Genomic DNA, 19,514 nt, shown 5'->3' with positions numbered 1-19,514 from the left:
TAATTTATTGAGTGCGAAATTTATCGCGAAAAGAAAAAAAATCAAACGTAGTGGAATCAGAAAAACAAAACTGTAATCTGCTTCATAAAATAATCCTATGTTTAAATTAATAAACAATTCTCCTTTTATTTTATTTTTTTTGTTGATAAAAACAAGATTTTTAATTACAGCAGATGTGATTCCACACCAAGAAAAACTTGCAATTGATACCGCACTTCCAAAGAATGAGAATTTATTCAAAAGAAAAAGATTTTATTTTTATTAGTTGATGTCAAATAAATATATTTTTCTTTTTCTGTTCACTGATATGCATGCAATGCATTTTCCCCACCCCCCTCGTAAATCAAACAGAAAACGAAATCAACATACCACACCCTTGAGCTTGATTGACGGCCTAAAGGAAAAAATAAAACATTCCTCCCTTCTCTGCCTTCAAGGTCTCAGAGGAAATGACGTTTCTCTGGGTAAACGGGGGGAAAAATTCTCCCCTTCCTTACATTTTCCTCTACTCAACTTCAAGGATGAAATCAATTTCCACTTTTTTTTTCATAATTGTTCTAGTTTAAAATGGCGGGAAAACCGATCAAAATTTTTCCCGGTTTTCTGGTTTTCCGGTTATCTGGATACCGGAGAAATGGTTCTCTACTGTACTACTAGTTAACAGCATTAACCATTAACTAATGGATAAATGTATGTAATTTTTAAATGCATGACAGTATATTCTTTTAAATAAAATCAGTGAACTAAATTTATCCTTATTTTCCTTTTTCAAATAATAATAATAATTTTTAAAAGTTTGTGGTAAGTAGATTAACTTCAGTCAACGTAGCCGCCTCACTTCCTATCTGTTGTATTTCATTTCATTTATCTGTAAAAATTCTATATTTGCTAAATTTTTTCAAAAATGATTTATAGGCCAAAGAAGAAGATAAAATCTCTAAAGAAAAGGAAGATTATTCTGATATATGGACACCAAAACCCTTAGAAGGCAAACATTGGTTTTTAGAAACACTTGTTGCGGAAGATGCAATGTCAGAAATTAAAGATGACTCCATCAGTATTGTAGCACCAACTCTACATCAACAAGTATGTTTGATAAAATTTATTAAATATTATACAGTGAAACCTTAGTTAAATGGACACTCTTGGGACCGAAAAAATTGTCCCCTTATGAGAGTTGTCCATTTACAGAAAGATTACACTAATAATGAAGTTTAACACCATAAATTTTTTTTAGAATATTGCAATGGTATAGAAATATTTAAATAATCTATAACTATTCACAATGATATTTATTTAAATTTTAAAAGATACTTTTTCAATACAAAAAGAATATATGAAAAATTTTATATATACATAATTCTAAATGTAATACATAGAAGTGAATGTTTCCCTTATTTACACAGACATTCAAGTTAGTCATATGATACTGAATAGGAGCTGTGAGTTCTATGTCACTTGATCAGTTTAATTAGTTGGTTTGCACCCCCTAATCACTTTCCCATCACTTGATAGGAAAAGTGATAATATCTCCTTGAAGGAAAACTTTCCATAATGCACAGAAAAAATAAAGCAGCAAGGCATGCCTGTAAGGCATGATACAGAGTTGTTACATTTACAAATGATCATCAGTCAAATGTCTGAATAAATGTTTAATTTATATAACCACTTCAATGACTAGATCCCAGCTGTGTTAAATACAGTCTCCAAATTGATTAGAAATATAGAATAAATTTCAGTGGGGAAGAGGAATTGAGAGCATTTAAGGTGTCATTTCAGCTTGTAGGTTCTCATAACCAGTATGATCCATATGAAAAGATCAAAAGATGCCGCTATTTGAAATATTGCATATGAGCAGTATCATTTTTTCTTCTTCCTTTGCAAAGGTAAAGTAAGGTGACAGGAGAATGATTGATTTAGTAGTGAAATAGCTTAACAACATTTTTAGTGGTGTATTAGGCAGAATAACATTGCATTTTTTCTTAGAATTTAAACCATAAATATATATATATATATATTTTTTTCAAATTAAGAAAAAATTTGTGTCTGGTTTGAAGAGAGAAAAACAATGTTTCATGGCATAAATGACTGTCCATGCCCAGTAACGGGTGTGTCCAATTTGCAAAGAAAGTACATAATGGTTTATTTATCGAAGATTAATGCTGGAATGAGAGGCGTCCATTTTGTAGGAGTGTCTGTAACGCGAGGTTTCACTGTATTTTATGCATAGAATTTTATTCTTAATTTTACAGGGGTACTAAACTAAATATTAAGTGCGCAATATTTGTATTTGACAAAGACAAATATTAAATATTGCAATAATTTTCAAATATGATAACATCAAAATAATTATCAACAAGTTAACAATAAAATAATTATCATGACTGTGCTAACTTTGTTGGTAGTTTTTTAATCGTGATTAAAATTGCTTGATACAATTCTGGAAAAAAATTTAGTTCATATGGGTAGTAAATACTCATCCAATGTGAAAATAATTAAATTAGTAGAATGGAAAAAATAATATAAATTTGAAAAACAGAAAAAATATTGTTGTATATCATTAAATATTGATATTTCATTACTATAAATCATAGTATTAAAATTCCCATATCACCCAGTATTAGTATTAACATCCATTTTTAAAGGTATATATAATCCTGATAAAATATGTATTAATTGAGTGAAAGGACTTTTGGATGCTAGTACATGTTGAATGTATATTTAACTAGTAAAATATTTTTAAATATATTTTATAGCAATTTTCTTATTATTCTGCTTTCTTTCATTCATACTTTGAAACAATTTATTTCACTTTGTTGTATTTCATTTAGCAATATTTAATCTACATACGAAGACACCTATCCATTGTTAGGTATTCATGGTTCTTGTACCTTTTTACCACACTATACTTTCAAACCTATATCCAGTCTGTATATTATAATAGTAACTTTTTCTTGTTTTGATTTCATATTATATATAATTCAAATTATAGCTCTTGAAAATTGATATGACTAAAAATACACTAAAATATTGTACATTTAACAATTTTTTCTATTTTATTATATGTGGAAAATTAATCATCAAGATTTAATTTTTGTTATTAATTTGGTTACCATATTTTAGTAATATTAATAAACTGATCTTTTGTCCAATTTGGTGCTAATTATTGCTACTATTCTGCATAGTTTGATGTTTCTTGAACGTTTTCTTAGAGGGAATATTTATTTATGTGCAGTTTTCACAGTTAAAACATTTTATGTAAAAAAATAGTTTTTTTATTCATGTTTTTGTGAAACTATTGCTATATGAAAAAAAAGCTTTCTTTTGACAACTAAAATATTTCTTTATGTTATGTGTAAAAATACTTGTGCTTCTTAAAGTTTAATAGGTTATCTTATTCCTGACTTCTAATGAATATGTAGTATAAGTTCTTATTAAATGAATTCTGACTAACTAGTGTCGTTTCATCTATTAATTTTGAAAGTGTTTTTCTTTTTATTGAAAATTTATTGGTTTTAAAAAATTATTTAAATTTATTTTAGATGCTTTTTACCATGAGAAAAATCATAATAACTATTGAAGCTGGAGTTGGAGCTCGAACTGTTCCATTACTACTTATGGAGTCCTCCTTTCAAGCTGATATACAAGATTGGGCTAGTAATGTAAGTTTTTATGAGTTTTGCATTTATCATTTTATTTTTACACCTCATTGGTGCAAATTCATAAAAAAATTGGTTGTCAAAACTTTCTGTTGGGATAAACTGAAACATGCTCTTATTTTGGTTTTACTATTAAAATTGTATCAAATTTATTGAATTACAGAAACGCTTTTTTAAAATGTTTCTGTAAATCTTATATTTTTTCAAAAATTGTGTTTCAAAAAATTTAAAGTATTTTTTTTTTTTTAGTATTAAACATATTTGTTGGAAGAAAGAAAGTTGTATCTCTGATATTAATTTGTTTAATTAATTTTGATAGATACTGTTATTATTAAATAATGAAGTTGCACTTATTAATTTTTAAAAACAGTTTTAATATTTAATGAAATTTTACAATCTGTAACTTGATGTTTTTTTATTAGTAATTAATTTTTACCTATTATAATTTTCTTTTAAAGATTAGAGAAATGAATTGAAAAGAAAACATCAACAGTAGGTTTTTACAAATAATTAGGAATAGTCAAATTATTAATTAACATTTATAGTAAGTTATATCAAGCACATGCATTTTCTTTTCTTATTATGTGAGAATCAAAATTGTTTCAAAATGTATATAACACTTAAAATAAATTTCCTAGATTTAAATTAGTATATTTTTTTTAGTTTAAAGTCCTTATAAACATTGATAATTTAGAATTTTAATTATAATATTATTTAAGATAATAACACATGGTCTTGCTGTAATGATTAACATGCAAAAACCAGCTAGTTATCAACTTAAGTAATTACTATTAAGATTATTATTTATAAAATATAACTCAATTAAGTAACTGGAAATGTTAAACAAACAATGCAATATGAATATAAAAAAAATTTTCTCAAAATTTTGCCATGTTTTTTAACTAATGCTAAAAATAGTTTAAAGAAGCTTTTTTTCCAACTATATTTCAATTTCTCTGACCCTAATTTATGTTTTAACTTTATTTATTTTACTGAATAATAACAGATAAGAAAATCTGTGTCTTATGAATGGATTATTTATTTTTTTATTTTAGCTTAAATCTACTGTAGAACTTCACCATTGCATTAATTTTCTAAAGTAAATTTATTAAGGTAAATTTGTCTTTTAGGCTTTTATAAACTTTTTGCAAAGTTTTGCTGCAGTTATTTTATAATATGTGTAACTACTTTTTTCAGCTGATGTAATAATTTAAATTTTTTTCCTTAACAGCTGTATGTAGGAAGCTCATTCAGTATGGAAATGTCATACTATAATGAAAAGATTGCCGTATGGGAACCTATCATTGAACCACTAGAAACAACTAAAGGACATCGTTCCTGGGAAATAATGTTGGAGGTACATTTTCATTTTGTGTAGTCAGTGCATTTTTTTCAGGGGTTCTAATTGGATGTAATGACTTAGTTTTCCATTTTTTGTTAAAAATAACTTCTTAATAAGCTTTACTATATCTATATTTTTAAAATATAAAATTGATTAATTTTTAAACGTATTAGAGCTAATACGAAATTAAAATAATGTTTCAAATTTACGCCATATGAGATGTTAATAAATAGGCTAAATAAATTAGAACTATTTGCAGCATAAAAAAAGTTATTTATTTATTTACAATCAATATTTTATCTGCTGTCAACATTTAGTTTCTTTTTCAAATCAAAGTTAGAAAATGCATTTATAGCTATTTATAAAAAATCTCAAAATTGATGTTTTCTTCTTTTTTATTTTGTGTCTGTTTGACATTAGTATTAGTTATAGAATTTATTATTGTCACTATTATATAATACTAAAATTATGTCTGATCAACCTTAGCTAACCAAAGATACAGATACTTTAGACCTTAGTCCTGATGATGATGATGAACCTGAAGAAGTAGTGTTTCAACCACCACAAATGGGCTTACAAATAGTGGCACAAGATGTTCTTCAGCTAACAGTTAGTAAAACATGTTTAGATGTTCTGTCTACTTTGGGACAGGTAAAGTTTCACTTATTGATTGTTATTTTTACATATTTATACAAATATTTCTTCTAAAATTGCATATTTCACCACATTTTTCCAGGCATTTCAAGATGCTGTGAGCAAAGCTGTTGGTAAAGAATCTACAATGCCTTATGCTCCTTTTCATGTGAATAATTATTTAGGCATTCCTATCAATATAATCCTGACCAATGGAACATTTCAGGTTATTTCTATTTAAATATTATTTTTTATTAGGGTGGATGAAAAAATTTCTTTTTCATCTACTGCTTCCTATTGCTTTAGCTCTAAAAGTGTCTAGTGTATTTGTTAGAAAGCATGCGCAAAAAATTAAATCTGTGTTTTAATTTCAATTTAAATTATATTTATTTGCTACTTTTACTTATTGTTACTTTAAATGTAAGTTGTATATTTCAGTAGAGTACTTTAAAATTCTGCTTTAAATGATAGATATTTTCTGTAGTGTAGCTAGCGAAGGGCAAAAGGGAACATCTGTTCCTGGGCACAGCCTTTCAGGAACAGTGCCAAATCCATAAAAAATAGTTTAAAATGATATTTTTAAGCTGAATTGTTTAATACTAAAATTTATTAAAAATACTGGAATAAAATATTTATATCTTTTAAACATTCACAGTTTCATTTGCTTCTTGTGGGCTTCATAACTTCATATTTTTATTGGATTTACCTAAAAATTGAACAAAATGTTTATTAATATTGTAGTTTGTTTTGCACAGGTTTTTTAAAATTATTTTTAACAAATTGGCGATTTGTTGAACAAAAAAATTCTTAAAAAAACGTTTATCATGAAACAACAATTCCAATCCAAAATATCTAAGTGTAATGGAAACTACATTGGTAACATGTACCCCATGCAATACATTAGTACTGTTAAAGTTTAAAGCGAATTCACAAAAAATTTATGAAGTTTTTGTGTCTTAAAATCCTTATGTTAAGTTCAGGGATGTGATTCTTCCGCGGAATCGCGGATTTCCGCTTTTTTTCAGATTTTTCCATTTCTCCCACTAATTTCGGCCGAAATTTTTTTTTGCGCAAGTTAAAATATTTTGAGGAATTTAATTTTCCGCGGAGCGAAAGTATTGAAGCCCTCATTCCTCCCTCTGAAGTTTCTCTAAAAATCATTTCCTTGGGATAAAACTGGTTGACCTTTGTAATCAGGGATGAGATTTTTCCGCTATTTAGAGGATTTTCGCTTTTGTCTCTCGAATTTCAGCCTTTTTTTTTTTAATCAACAACTCAGATTCTCTAAAAGTTTCGTTTTTTTTTTTTTTTTTTAAATAAATATCCTGCTTTTTTTGTAAAAATTCAGTCATTGAGATAAAACAATAATACTTATTTACGATTTTCAAAGATAAACAGAATATTCAAACTGCGTCCTAGTTGCTAACCCTTCCACCTTTTAGTTATTTTCCCCGATTTTACGCGCAGAAAATAATATTTACCGTATTTTTATCCGTCGCCTGATAGCTCGTATTTTCGTAATTCAGACGTTGCTGCTTTCTGTTTTTTGGCGTGAAAGCAAACTGAAAAAAAAATGAGGTGGATTTTCGGTGAAAATATTTATTTGCTCATTCAATTAATCTTGTAAATTTTTATTTATTATGTCTAAACAAAAACAATACAAACAAGTCTTTCAGAAATCCCTAGTCCAGACTCCGCAAATATCTCGATTCTTATTCATGCGATTTTAATATCAATCATCTATTTTCGTATTTACTTGATTTAAAAGTTGCGCATCGTGATTCTTATTTGCGCTAGATAAATATCGTAAATTATGATTCTTATTTTACGAGATTTAAAAATCCAATATCGCGTTTTGTATTGAAGCATTTTTAAAATCGCGATTTTATTATCAGACATCTATTTTCGTATTTATCTGATTTAAAAGTTGAACGTTGCGATTCTTATTCAGGCGATTTAAATATCGTAAATCGCGATTCTTATTTACGAGATTTAAAAATCCAATATCGCGATTTGTATTTACGCGCTTTTAAAAGCTTATGTAGCGATTCGTATTCACGCGAGCTTAAAATCCAATGTCGTGATTCGTTTATGCGGTTGTAATATCAAACATCGATTTTCGTATTGATGCGTGCTTTAAAAATTAGACATTTGGATTCATATTCGTGCAATTTAAAAATTATGCATCTTGATTTTTATTTACGTAATGTAAAAATTACGCATCATGATTTATTCTCTCAATTTAAAATCATGCATGTGATGCATATTCATACAATTTAAAAATTAACTATCGTGATTTATAATCACATGATTTACAAGTTTAGAAATCGCTCTTTTTTGTCAAATTTTTGGATTTTGAATATATATATATAGATGTATATATATATATATATATATTCTTGAATTTCCTCTTTTTCACTTTTTGACTACTCTCATCCCTATAAGTTGCAAAAATCTTATTCAACTAAAATTTATAAAAACAGTGCCAGGTGCAGTTGATTTAAATTTTTACATCATCTAAAATTTGAAATATTCACCAAAAGCTCCCTTTTAAGTTTTTCGCTGTGTTGCATGAGGTGGAAAAACTGAGTTTGTCCTTGTGTGCTGTAAACTAGGGCTGTTGTGAATATTTTGCCCTTTTGTCGAATATTCAGTTAACCGAATGTTTGTACATAAATTTTTCTGCATTGCACAATATGACCATCCAATAGAACCAAAAAAAAAATCAGTTATTTGGTGCACAAAAGCAGTTATCTTAAAATTCGGAAAAGCCCAGAGTAAAGCTCAGACGATTTATCAAAACAGAAAAAAATTTAATTAAAAAGATTTTTGTCAATCTTATACAAATGTTTTGAAACTGTAGCAGTAGCTGGGTAAAATAGTAATATTTTTTGGCCCACCCTATTTAATATGCCACTCAACATTGTTCTATAATATAAATGTATTTGAGTATTGTTTGTTAATTATTGCAGGTATTAAATGAAGATAAAGATTACAACTGTGTAAAGCTTGAATCTGGTTGTCCTCCATTGCATTTAGTATATGGGTCTTCCAAAAATTCAGATTCTAACAGAATGTCTGTCTTGAAAAAACAAGATACTAAAGAAGAAACATATTTTAATATAATGGTGAGATAATTTTGAAAACTTGAATTTCTTTGCATATTATGTATTTTAATTCATTAAAATACTCTTACTTATCTTTTAAATTTAATAAATAAATTCTTCTTAAATATTTTTTAAATAAGTTTACAGCATTCAATCACTATTAAATGCTGTAATAGTGATTGAATGTTCCTCATTTGCTTAATTTAAATAGTAATAAATCTTAAATAATGTGGTTGATAATTGTGATTCAAATCTTATAGACTCATTTAGAGAACAACAAATTTGATATAATAGAAAATTGCAGAATAAAGGAGAAATTCCAGCCTTAGCAGTCTCTGAATAAAATAATAATAAAATAATCAATTCTAATATTGCAACATGATTAATAAGCCTAATGTAAGAACTAGATGTGTCCAAAATTTTTAAAGCATTTTTGATTGTGAAAAATATGTCTTCTGTCTGAGAAAAACTGCAGAATCTTTTTTATTTAAATTTCATTTAGCTTTGACGAACAATATGTGAATCTGGACTTTCCTTTTTCTTGCACCTACCACACAATCCTATTCATCATTAAATGCTGTTAAACAACTTTTAATTTTAATTAATTTAAATGAATTTATGTAAAAAGAAGTAATAGTAGTGACGTAAACTTTGCGAAATATTTTTAATTGAAAAAAAAACATTTTTAAACTATAGTGAACATTTTTTTCAGACTTTTTAAAATAATCAATACATTGAAATGTTGCTTTAATATTAAATTTGAATCTTTGCAGATCTTAGAAGATGGTATGAATGTTGAACGAAGAATATCTGTTGCTTGTACTGACAAGCGATTCTTCCAGTTACCTCGTGTTACGTATCCTGGCAACCGATGGGGTTTTGTTATGTCTATTCAATCACTATATGGCTCAAAATTCATCACATTCCATTCCATCCTGCAGGTAAAGTAAATCTGTTCATATATTAATTTAAACTATTTTTATTGTTTGAGTTCGGTAAAAAATTACTTTATCTAGTTTTAAAATTTAAAACGAATGAAAGTGAAAGATATATTCATTTTAAATTTTATTTCAGATATCAGTCAAATTTTCAATGATTTTGCATGGTTTTGTGTGACCAATTTATTAATAATTTAAATTTTTTCCCCTCGATGATTTGCAAAATTTTATTGTCTAGATTAAAACATTAAAATCATTTTTTCTGAAAGAACACATTAGAACTAAAACTTGAACATTTTATGTTGAACTGAGATCACAGAATGAAAATTTTTTATTATTTTATTAATATTACTCTGCATGCCTATTTCATATAATAATTATTACTTATTGCATGAACAATGCAACAACAAAAAATACCCTACTAAGAACCCTGAATAAGATTTGATCTAGTGTTCAGAATCTGTCTTTCTGTTAATCTCAGTTCATAATAATGTTCAGATCTGTTAATCTGAATTAATTATATGTCAACAACTGAGTTGCTGTGCTGCCAGGAAAATCGGAAAAAGTCAGGAAACTTGGAAATTGTCTAAAATATTGAAATTGAGTTTAGACGCATTCGATTGATGATGTTGTCACAAAATCAGGTCTTTTTTACCAAGAATTCCTTATGGAACAATTTTGTGCGACTGTTTTTATATAGTGAAATTTTGGGAAGAATCCGTTTTTACAAATTTCTAATTTGTGAAGGGACCGTTTTTACAAATTAGAATTCTATGAATGAGACATTTTTCAGAATTTGAATGTTGTGAGTAGGCAGCAAAGTGGTCCCAATGTCCACCGGCATTGACCCTTGATATCTGTTCTAAAAATTTATTTATTTTTTATAATTAATGAACAGATGTATTGCGTTTTTTTAATCCTTTATTATTTCACGTTATTTTATTTATTACATTTAAAGATAATAGAGGACAGTTGGTTGCATTATTTAAAGTTACATTAAATAGTTACATAATTTGTGCTTTCCTTTTTTTTTCCTGTATGTTGTTGCCGCCTTGTTTTCACTCTCATTCATGTTCTTGAGAAATCTAACATTAAATGTGTCATTTTTAGAACACTTTGAGGTCACTTTAAGGAAGTAATTGATTTTATTGGACTTGTTAATTAATGTATGTATTCTGAAAATAGTTAGGGTAAAATATTTGCTTTTATTTCTTTGTAATTTGATTTCTGAGAAAAGAAAAAAAAACTTTTGGTGTTTTTAGAAAACAAAATTTGTGTTTACTTTTTTAGGTTAAGTAAATCAGAATATTTCTTCTAATTTTATCTTCAGGAAAGTAAAGATTTCTTGAGCAAAAAAAAAAAATAATAATAATTCTAGCAGCAACAGATCTTTTGTGCATTTTTTATTTTATAGCATAGATAAAGGAAAATTTTTTTAAAGTGTGTATTAAATGCTTTGATTTTTGTAATGTACATATTATTGATAGATATTATAGCAAATATTTTGGTGTTAACAACTCATACTAATTAACATTATAATGTAAAGTAAAACGCATTATTTTTCTGTGTTCCATTAAGCTTTTACTTTTGTCAGGTTCATAATCATTTTTCTACACCAATGGATGTCTATTTCATGAAAGAGTCAATGAATGAAGTTGAATGGTGTTGCACAGTCGAACCAGACAAGACTGAAAATCTTCCACTCCATGCTATTTATACTACAACAAGTGAACTGTTTTTTAAGCCTAAACATCTGGAACCTTCGTTAGTTACTGTTTTTCATTCAATTTTAAATTTTCAATGAGAAGACAATCTCACAGCTTTGTTTCTTTTTCTTTATGTGTTAAGAACCATTTAAAAGAAAAAGAAATGAAATAGGGAAATCTGGCTGTCTATTATGTTTGAATAAAATTGTGTGTGTCTAAGCTTAAAGCCAGACTATCAATGTCATAGTTCTACATTTAACAAATATTATCTAAGTTAAACCTGGTGTTTAGGGTACTCTGAAATCTTACTTACTTATTCTCAGTTTCTGTAGAAGCATATTGTTTTATTTTTTAATGATACATTCTGCTTACTACTAAAATAATCAATTTGGAAAAAATTTTTGAATTTGCACTGATTATCGAGATATTTAAAACTAAACTAAACTCAGCGGCATGTCGTGCCGTGACGACATGCCGATGACGCTGACATGACGATGGGCCTTGGCCCATGGAGGGCCAAGGCCCATCTCAGTTTTCTTGGGCTCTGGGGTGCAGGAGCAGATGTTCCGGTCAGGTGGTCAGCCGAACGCGGAACCCGCAGTGTTTAGTTCCCAAGCATGCTTGGCACTCATTTATCTACCCACTGAAGGGATGAAAGGCTGAGAGTCAACCTTGCCCGGCCCGAGGATTGAACCAGGGACCTGTGGCACAACAGCGCAATCGAGATATTTATCATGCAATTTTTAAAAATAAAAAAAATTTAGAAGATTTTTCTTTAACATCACTTCATAGTCTAATTTTAGCTCCAAATTTGTTGCACTAATATTGTGACAAACTTGCTTTAGTGTGCACACATTCAAAATCAAACTGCACATAAAATAAGCTATAGTTTTTGAGAACTAACTGATATATTCAGCTATTTTTTTTATGAAATTTATATTTTCTCAACCAGAGCAAAATGGAAAACTATTCTTTCATGTCATTATTAGAAAGAATCTATACAATAAATTATCATTGGTGAGTTGCGCTGTGAGTATTTTTCTATTAAGCGTTACAAATAAAGAGCTCTATATAAAAAGTTAAAATGATACTTATTGTTTTTTGTGTTAGTCCTATTTTGCATAAAAAAAACTTTTTGCAGTTGATTTTATTTTTTAAAGGATGCCATTTTTTGTTTTAATCAATTTTGATGTTTCTAGATTTTCATGGAGGATAAATTTATTTAATTATATTTTTTGAATATAGTTATATATAACTTTGAATTTTGCGTAAATTAATGCATGAAGCATTAAATATGATAAGCATTTGAATATAACTGAGGAACTAAGGAATTTGCATTTTGTTTTAGGTATACACTGACACTTCCTCCCTTTGCTTGGAAAGATTTAGTTGATAATTCATCTACGGAAAAAATAGTTCATTGCAAGGATAAAGAATCTAACAAAAAACCTTTTTATATAAGTGTAGGTAACTTTTAACAAAATCTTTTTATAATGAAATTTATATATTTATACCAATAATAATTGTTTTCTTTTTTTCTGCAGATTGCAGGAGAAGCTGAACGGATTTATTATGAAGAAACTAATCGCAAAACATTATCTAGCTCATTGTACAAAATACATTTGAATCCAACTGTTGTATTAAGGAACTTGCTTTTATATCCCATCAATTATTCTATGCAGGTATTGAACATTACTAGAGAATATTGCTTACAATTCAAAATTAGGTTAACTTATTAACATTTTGTTACTTAAAATAAATCTATTTACTACTTTATTCCCTTTCTGCTTTCTTAAATTTCATGCAATAAAGTAAGATATGAATGTGTTCTTGTAAAATTGTCTTGCTTTTTCATTATTAAAAATCTTATTCCAATATGAATAAATCTAATAAATAGTTTTCAGCAGAATATTTTATTTTAAGCTTTAACCATTCTTATTAAATGGTATTGAATATCTGATTTTTCTTGCATAATGAGTTTTAATTTTTTTTAATTCCATTCTGAACATCCTTTTATTTTGACTTTTGAAGTATCTTTCTTACTTTTTGTTACTTTGAAATAATTAATTTATTTTCCTAAAATTATGATTAGGATATCAGTATCCATAGTTTTACATAATAATATTTTTAGAATTTTTTTTTCTTGCAAATTCCATTTGAATTAAGTGTAACAAAATTTAATTTAGGTTAAATATTAGACTTTCATTTGTAAAACTTTGTTTACTGAAGGTAATTCCTAATTTTAAAATTTAACTTTTTTGACAGTACCTTTGTAATATTTTTATTATCAAGAATATTTATATTGCATCAAATATGTTTTGCTTTTAGGGTGTAAGTAAGGATTATTGCTTAGCTGAAGGAGAAAGTCATGACCTGTGGGCTATTGATTTAGATAAACTTGGCCTTGAAATAAGAGTAAGGACTTGTTTTTCTTCTATTATATTGTGCATTCTTAAAGAATTGTTCTTTTTTATTTGTATTTATTCTTTCTTCACACATACATTCATTATAATGTTAATTCAACAACATATAATCATAATATAGAAGTCGTGGAAAATTTTATGTGTGTAAAATATTAGTACTCTTTGAATGATGTATTGAAACTTGTTAGAATTTGTGATTTTGATTCATACCAAATTTATACGATTTGTAATCTCTAAAATCACTTTAAAGTTATAACTTTTTTAATTTGACTGGCAACAGTATTTGAAAACTATCCTATATCAGCATTAATAAGCACATTTAGGTCATGGACTTTTTAAGTCTTTATTATCACTTTTTTGCTCTTGTTAATAATCATAAAAGAAAATTCAACTAATTTATAACAGTCAACATTTATTCGAGATACAACATGACAAGTACTTTTTCATTACATCTGCTTGTGCATGTTGAGATCAATATTCTATAACAACACATTATTGCGTAATTGGTTAGAAAAACTCTTTTGCACCAACAATATAAACAATCCACAATCAACTTTTATCACATCTTGAAAAAAAATTGCATCTGCCTCATTATATAAGTTAATAAAGTCTAAGGTCAAGTAAATTTTAGTCTTTACATTTTAAACAGTTTTTGGATTGACTGTCTTAGCCTACTTTGTAAGGGCAGTGGGTAGAGAATCGGACTGTGGACCGGAAGGGCCAGGGTTCATCCTCGACTCTACAAAAACCCACTGAGTACATGCTATTTACATCTTCATAAAATCTGGAATCAAAAGTCATGTGGTTTATCATTGAGAAGTACAGGGATTTGGAGAAAATTTACTTCTCCTTCAGATCCATGTCAAAATTGAGGAAGTGGCCTCACGAATGAGTTCTGAAAAATTCATTACATGGCACAAAATTTTACCTAATCAATTATTATTTTGAAAAACTCCTTTTTTTGATAATAAATATATCAATTAAAGTTTCTTATTACTTGCAACAGACAAAATTGCTGTTTGATGAAAATTTTAAACATAGATGAAGTATTTATTTTTTGATGAAAATTTTAAACATAGATAAAGTATTTATTTTCTTTTTGCAGATAAACAGCTATTTAGATAGAAATTGGACATGCTACAAAGTATTGAAGAAACAAGTGGATGAAATCAGTGTTTGGGTATTTGATTCCCCCACCAGCGACAGAACTTTGCATTTAGTTAGTACAAATATTTAGCACTTAAAATGATTCTGTTGCTTTATCGTATAAATAAAGTCAAATTTTTATAATGCTAATGTCTATAACATGATTTTTTCTGTTACTTTAAATTCAATAAGTTTTTTTTCTTTTGTTTATTTTCTTTTATAATTTTAAGAATGTTTAGTCTCACAAACATAAAATCCTATTTGTAAGTTTAATTGCTTTGTTAAAAAAAATTTAATTTGTGGGGATTTTTTAATGGTTAAGTCTTTTCCCAATCAAAAAATAGAGAATAGGCAGAAAGTTATAATTTTCTAAAGAAATGCATCCTAAATATATTTCAATGTTTCGATTGTCTTTCATAATTAAGTTTTAAACTTCTTCAAAAATAACACTAGTAGTTGAAAAATAAGGCTGTTAGTTTCTATATCAAATTAACAAGCCTTAAAATACTGAAGTGTATGATTTTCTTAAACATTTTTAAAAACATCCTGATCAAGAAAGTATTTCTGAATGTAAAAGCTCTTTCATGGGACTCTTTAATTTAGAGTTCCACTTTTCTCTAAAATTTTGAACTGAAATTTCAATGGTTTAAAATTACAATATTTAGAACCCTTTACCTCAATCTTTTGCACTTTTAAGTGTTGAAAATGGACACAACCACTAAAAGTTTATATGAAAAAAAGGTACTATTTACACTCTTGCTGTATAATTGCTGAAAACCGCTAAAAAATGGTCATTAGACATAAAGAGGTCAAAATTTTGATATTTAGAATGGTAATATGAAGAGGACAATTGTGCCTTGGACTGCAAAGATGAACTAGACTTTTTTTTGTATACATGTTTTGTGAAATATTTTATAATAATAATTTATGAATCCCACTTATTTTGATGATTTTAACAAGAAATCGAGAAAAGTTTTAACTGTTCTCTAATTTTAACAAGAAATCGAGAAAATTTCTTGTAAAATAAATAAACACCAGATAAATAAAATAACATAAATAAGTTTTCATATTTATCAAATTTTTTGTAACTTAATATTTTTTTTTCATTTTGTTTCCACTAGTACTTTAAGTTTCACTGTTGCTATCTTATCTTTATAGTTAATAATTAATAATTTTAAATGAAAATTTATTTCTTAATTTAGGCTTTAGGAGTGCATTCACAAAGAATTAATGGTTGCCTTGTTATGCAACTGTATTCACCATTTTGCATGGTGAATAAAACTGGAATGATGTTAACATACAGAGTAAGTAGTTATCTTTCACCTGTCAATTTATTACTTTGCTTTGACCAGTTTGTAAGTATATATTTGTGCTTTTATCATTTCATTCATTGTAGACTGAAATTTAATGTATGTTAAAGGAAATGAATTTTAGACAACTTAGGCATTGCATAAAATTTAATCAAAATTAATGTTGTATTATAAATAGATGTATAGTTTTTATGCTTAGTGTTTCAGAAAGTTGAATTCGAATTATTCCAAAATAATTTTTTAATGTCAAATTAAAAAAATAATAGGTATTTTTTAAAAGACTATTATTTTTAATATTATTTTTATTGTGCATATTTGTACATTGATGAGCAAAAGCTATAGCAGAAGTAATTACTTTGAACTTGTTAAAGGAATTCTTATTAGTTTAGTTTAGGATTGATTTGATGCATGGTAGCAATAGTATTATGCAAAAAATTTTAAATGCATTGCTAAAAATATTAATTTGAAGTGAAAATTTTTATTATTGAATGACATATATGTATTAAAAGTATTGTGTATTGTTTTTAATAGATTGAAATAATATTAAAGATATGAACTTTCAATTTATGATCTTTTTCAAGTAAAATTGTCTTTTAAGAATCACAACATAAAAATATTACTTTAAAGTTATTAGGTTTTTTTTAAAAAAAAATTAAAATAGTGTAACATAAATAGTAAAAATTATAATGGGTAAAATCTTGAAAATTATAAATTTTTATATAGTTTTTAAACACATCATGGTATTAAATTAAAATTTATAGTGAGAAGAAATCCCTCTGAAAAATTGAAATCTCTTAGGGAGTCAACTTCTAGGATATTCTGAGAGTATAAAAAGATAACATAAGCTTTTAAAGCAGTAGAGTTTGTTGAAATTAAATATTGAAGTTTTGGAATATGAATTATTTTAACTTAAAATGCACATTCAATTCAACCCTTCTGCTTTGTTCTTGGTAAATATATTTCTCTGACAAGCCAGGAAACATATTAACAAGATCATATTTAAAGAATATTAAATAAAATAAAAAATAATTTATTTTAGATACTCAGGCTCATAATAGGCTTTAAATTCATCAATTTTTAATTCTAAACTTAATTTTTTAAATTAAAACAATTAAAAATTATGTTAATAAAATTTAAATAGAAAAATCTCATGAATAGGAATTTTAAAATGAAATTTAAATGTTATTTTATTATGGAATTTATTTATCCTTTAACTATGCCAAACAGTTCTTCATTTTAAGTAAAATTATTATATAAATATATATTGTTTGTTAGTTAAATTCTGCAACATTTTTAAGTTAAAAAAATTTTTTAATGCACAATCCCTTTTTGAATCATTGAATTGATTTTTATTTATCAATATTATTATTTTAAATAATGATAATGTATTACTTCTCTAAGTGTAATGCACAGTTGTATATTAAGTTGAATATTTTCTGATTGAGATATGTTTCAGGAAAAAAATTTATTGTACCTCACAATTTTCTTGCTCTTTTAGTTATCTATTTTCTGTAATGCCTGAAACTTTATCTCCTTTAAATTTGTTGCCTGATATTTTTTTCTCATTTTTTTACATTTATTTTTAGCTTTGTATTACTTTAAAAAAAATACACAGGAATAATTCTCAAACTAAAATACATAGGAATTTAGATATCAAACTTATTTTTTGAAGCAACTTAAAACTTTTTGGACAATTAATATTTAAGTTCAGCCCCAATAGTTTTGAATGATATTTTGATGATGAATAATGTTTTTAATTATTTACTGACTTTTTCTTTTAAGTTACTTCAAATATCTTATTTATTTTTAGACAATGTCACGATATTCGCTTGTTTTGGAGATATGTTACTAAAAAAATTTTATGAAAGGGAGATAGCACATTTATAGTGTGTAAGCCAATAGCTATATAGTAATTATTAAGAAAACAAAAAACCTCATGATTATTGTACTGAAAGACAGAAAACTGCATTGAAATTCAGAAATATGTTATACTAAAATAGTTAACTGTTTTGATGCAATATATTTAAGAGTTTCAAGCATTACTTTTGTTTTATAGTTTTGGCAGTTTTCAGTATTTCTCTATTTATTCCTGCCAAGAAATAACCATAAGTATCACTATTTAAATGGCATAAAAAAGTGATTTCTGTGTTTACATTCAATACAGTAAACACTGTTCAGTAAAACAGGCTCAAAATGGCATTACCTTTTTTTTAAATAGAAAAGGAACAGAACTCAAAAAGTTGTATCTCTTAAATTTATTTTTAAATACTATTTTCAATTAAGCAGTTTTTCATTTTTCGGTATGTGTACTGAATCCATTTATTACTAGAATTTTAATTTTTATTCATAAAATTCCATATTTTTTAAATTACTGTTAGTGTACAGTGGCATCTTATATAATGAACAGGTAATGAGCATCTGTCAGTCAAAATATATTTTTAAAATTTTTTATAAATGTATAGAAATTCTTTACATTTTGGCATTAATATTGCTTTCTAAATTTAGGAAACAAGAAAGCGTCTTGATTTCAAATCTTGTTGCTATTCATCGGTGAGTTTAAACATAAGTTGCGCTAAGCTAAGATCTCTGTTTAGCAAAATCTCTCAAAGCATTTTGTGTTGTCCTCGTCACATACTTTTCCATTTAGAGCTCTCTTTTTTAATTAATATATGTATAGAGAACTACAAATAAATAATAAATTTTAAAATCATTTTGAAGTATTGAAATTGCAATAAGAACTAAAGACATTTTTTAATAAAGAAAGGGAAAATACGAATCGGGAAATAATGCCTACAATAATATTTTTAAAAAATTAAATCATGTGTCAAACTGACTTTTTTTCCATGTGGAATATGAATGTAAATTAAATTAATGAATATTTTTATTTTCAAAATTAGTATTTCAAGGCTTAAATTTACTGTACACATCTATATGTAATGCAATCTTATTAACATGCCATATTTTAACCTTAAATTATAAAAAATCACAGTAGGAAATCAGTACAGGCTTTTTTTTTTTCCTTCAAAATTAATTAAGAAGTATTGTTATATTAAGTGCTGGAACATGCATATTTTTGAAGTGTTACACTTTGAAACCTTCATAATTATTATTTGTAAATACTTTAACATGGAAAATTAAGAGAACAGATAAGGTTTCTTTCATTTGAGAATCACGTTATTTCTCTTTTTCTCTGCACAGAGATCAAAGAAGTTCGAGAAATTTGAGGGAAAGAATCGCAAGGTGATTTTCT

At 26.5% G+C, this 19,514-nt stretch overlaps 1 protein-coding gene across 1 annotated transcript in view; it reads left to right on the top strand.

Moving 5' to 3' along the window:
* Window positions 1-19,514, top strand: part of LOC107457424 (vacuolar protein sorting 13C) — a 105,333-nt gene that overhangs the window by 50,635 nt on the left and 35,184 nt on the right. The window contains exons 40-53 of the mRNA XM_071179184.1: window positions 916-1,086; window positions 3,543-3,662; window positions 4,891-5,016; window positions 5,488-5,652; window positions 5,738-5,860; window positions 8,607-8,762; window positions 9,515-9,682; window positions 11,274-11,443; window positions 12,734-12,848; window positions 12,930-13,067; window positions 13,714-13,800; window positions 14,914-15,027; window positions 16,157-16,258; window positions 19,463-19,504. Of these exons, the coding sequence (XP_071035285.1) occupies window positions 916-1,086; window positions 3,543-3,662; window positions 4,891-5,016; window positions 5,488-5,652; window positions 5,738-5,860; window positions 8,607-8,762; window positions 9,515-9,682; window positions 11,274-11,443; window positions 12,734-12,848; window positions 12,930-13,067; window positions 13,714-13,800; window positions 14,914-15,027; window positions 16,157-16,258; window positions 19,463-19,504 (1,797 nt within the window). The remainder of the gene's footprint in view (window positions 1-915; window positions 1,087-3,542; window positions 3,663-4,890; window positions 5,017-5,487; window positions 5,653-5,737; window positions 5,861-8,606; window positions 8,763-9,514; window positions 9,683-11,273; window positions 11,444-12,733; window positions 12,849-12,929; window positions 13,068-13,713; window positions 13,801-14,913; window positions 15,028-16,156; window positions 16,259-19,462; window positions 19,505-19,514) is intronic.

Source organism: Parasteatoda tepidariorum, chromosome 3 (assembly GCF_043381705.1).
Source record: "Parasteatoda tepidariorum isolate YZ-2023 chromosome 3, CAS_Ptep_4.0, whole genome shotgun sequence".
NCBI classification, from domain to species: Eukaryota; Metazoa; Arthropoda; class Arachnida; order Araneae; family Theridiidae; genus Parasteatoda; species Parasteatoda tepidariorum.
This window is presented reverse-complemented; position numbering and strand designations above follow the sequence as displayed.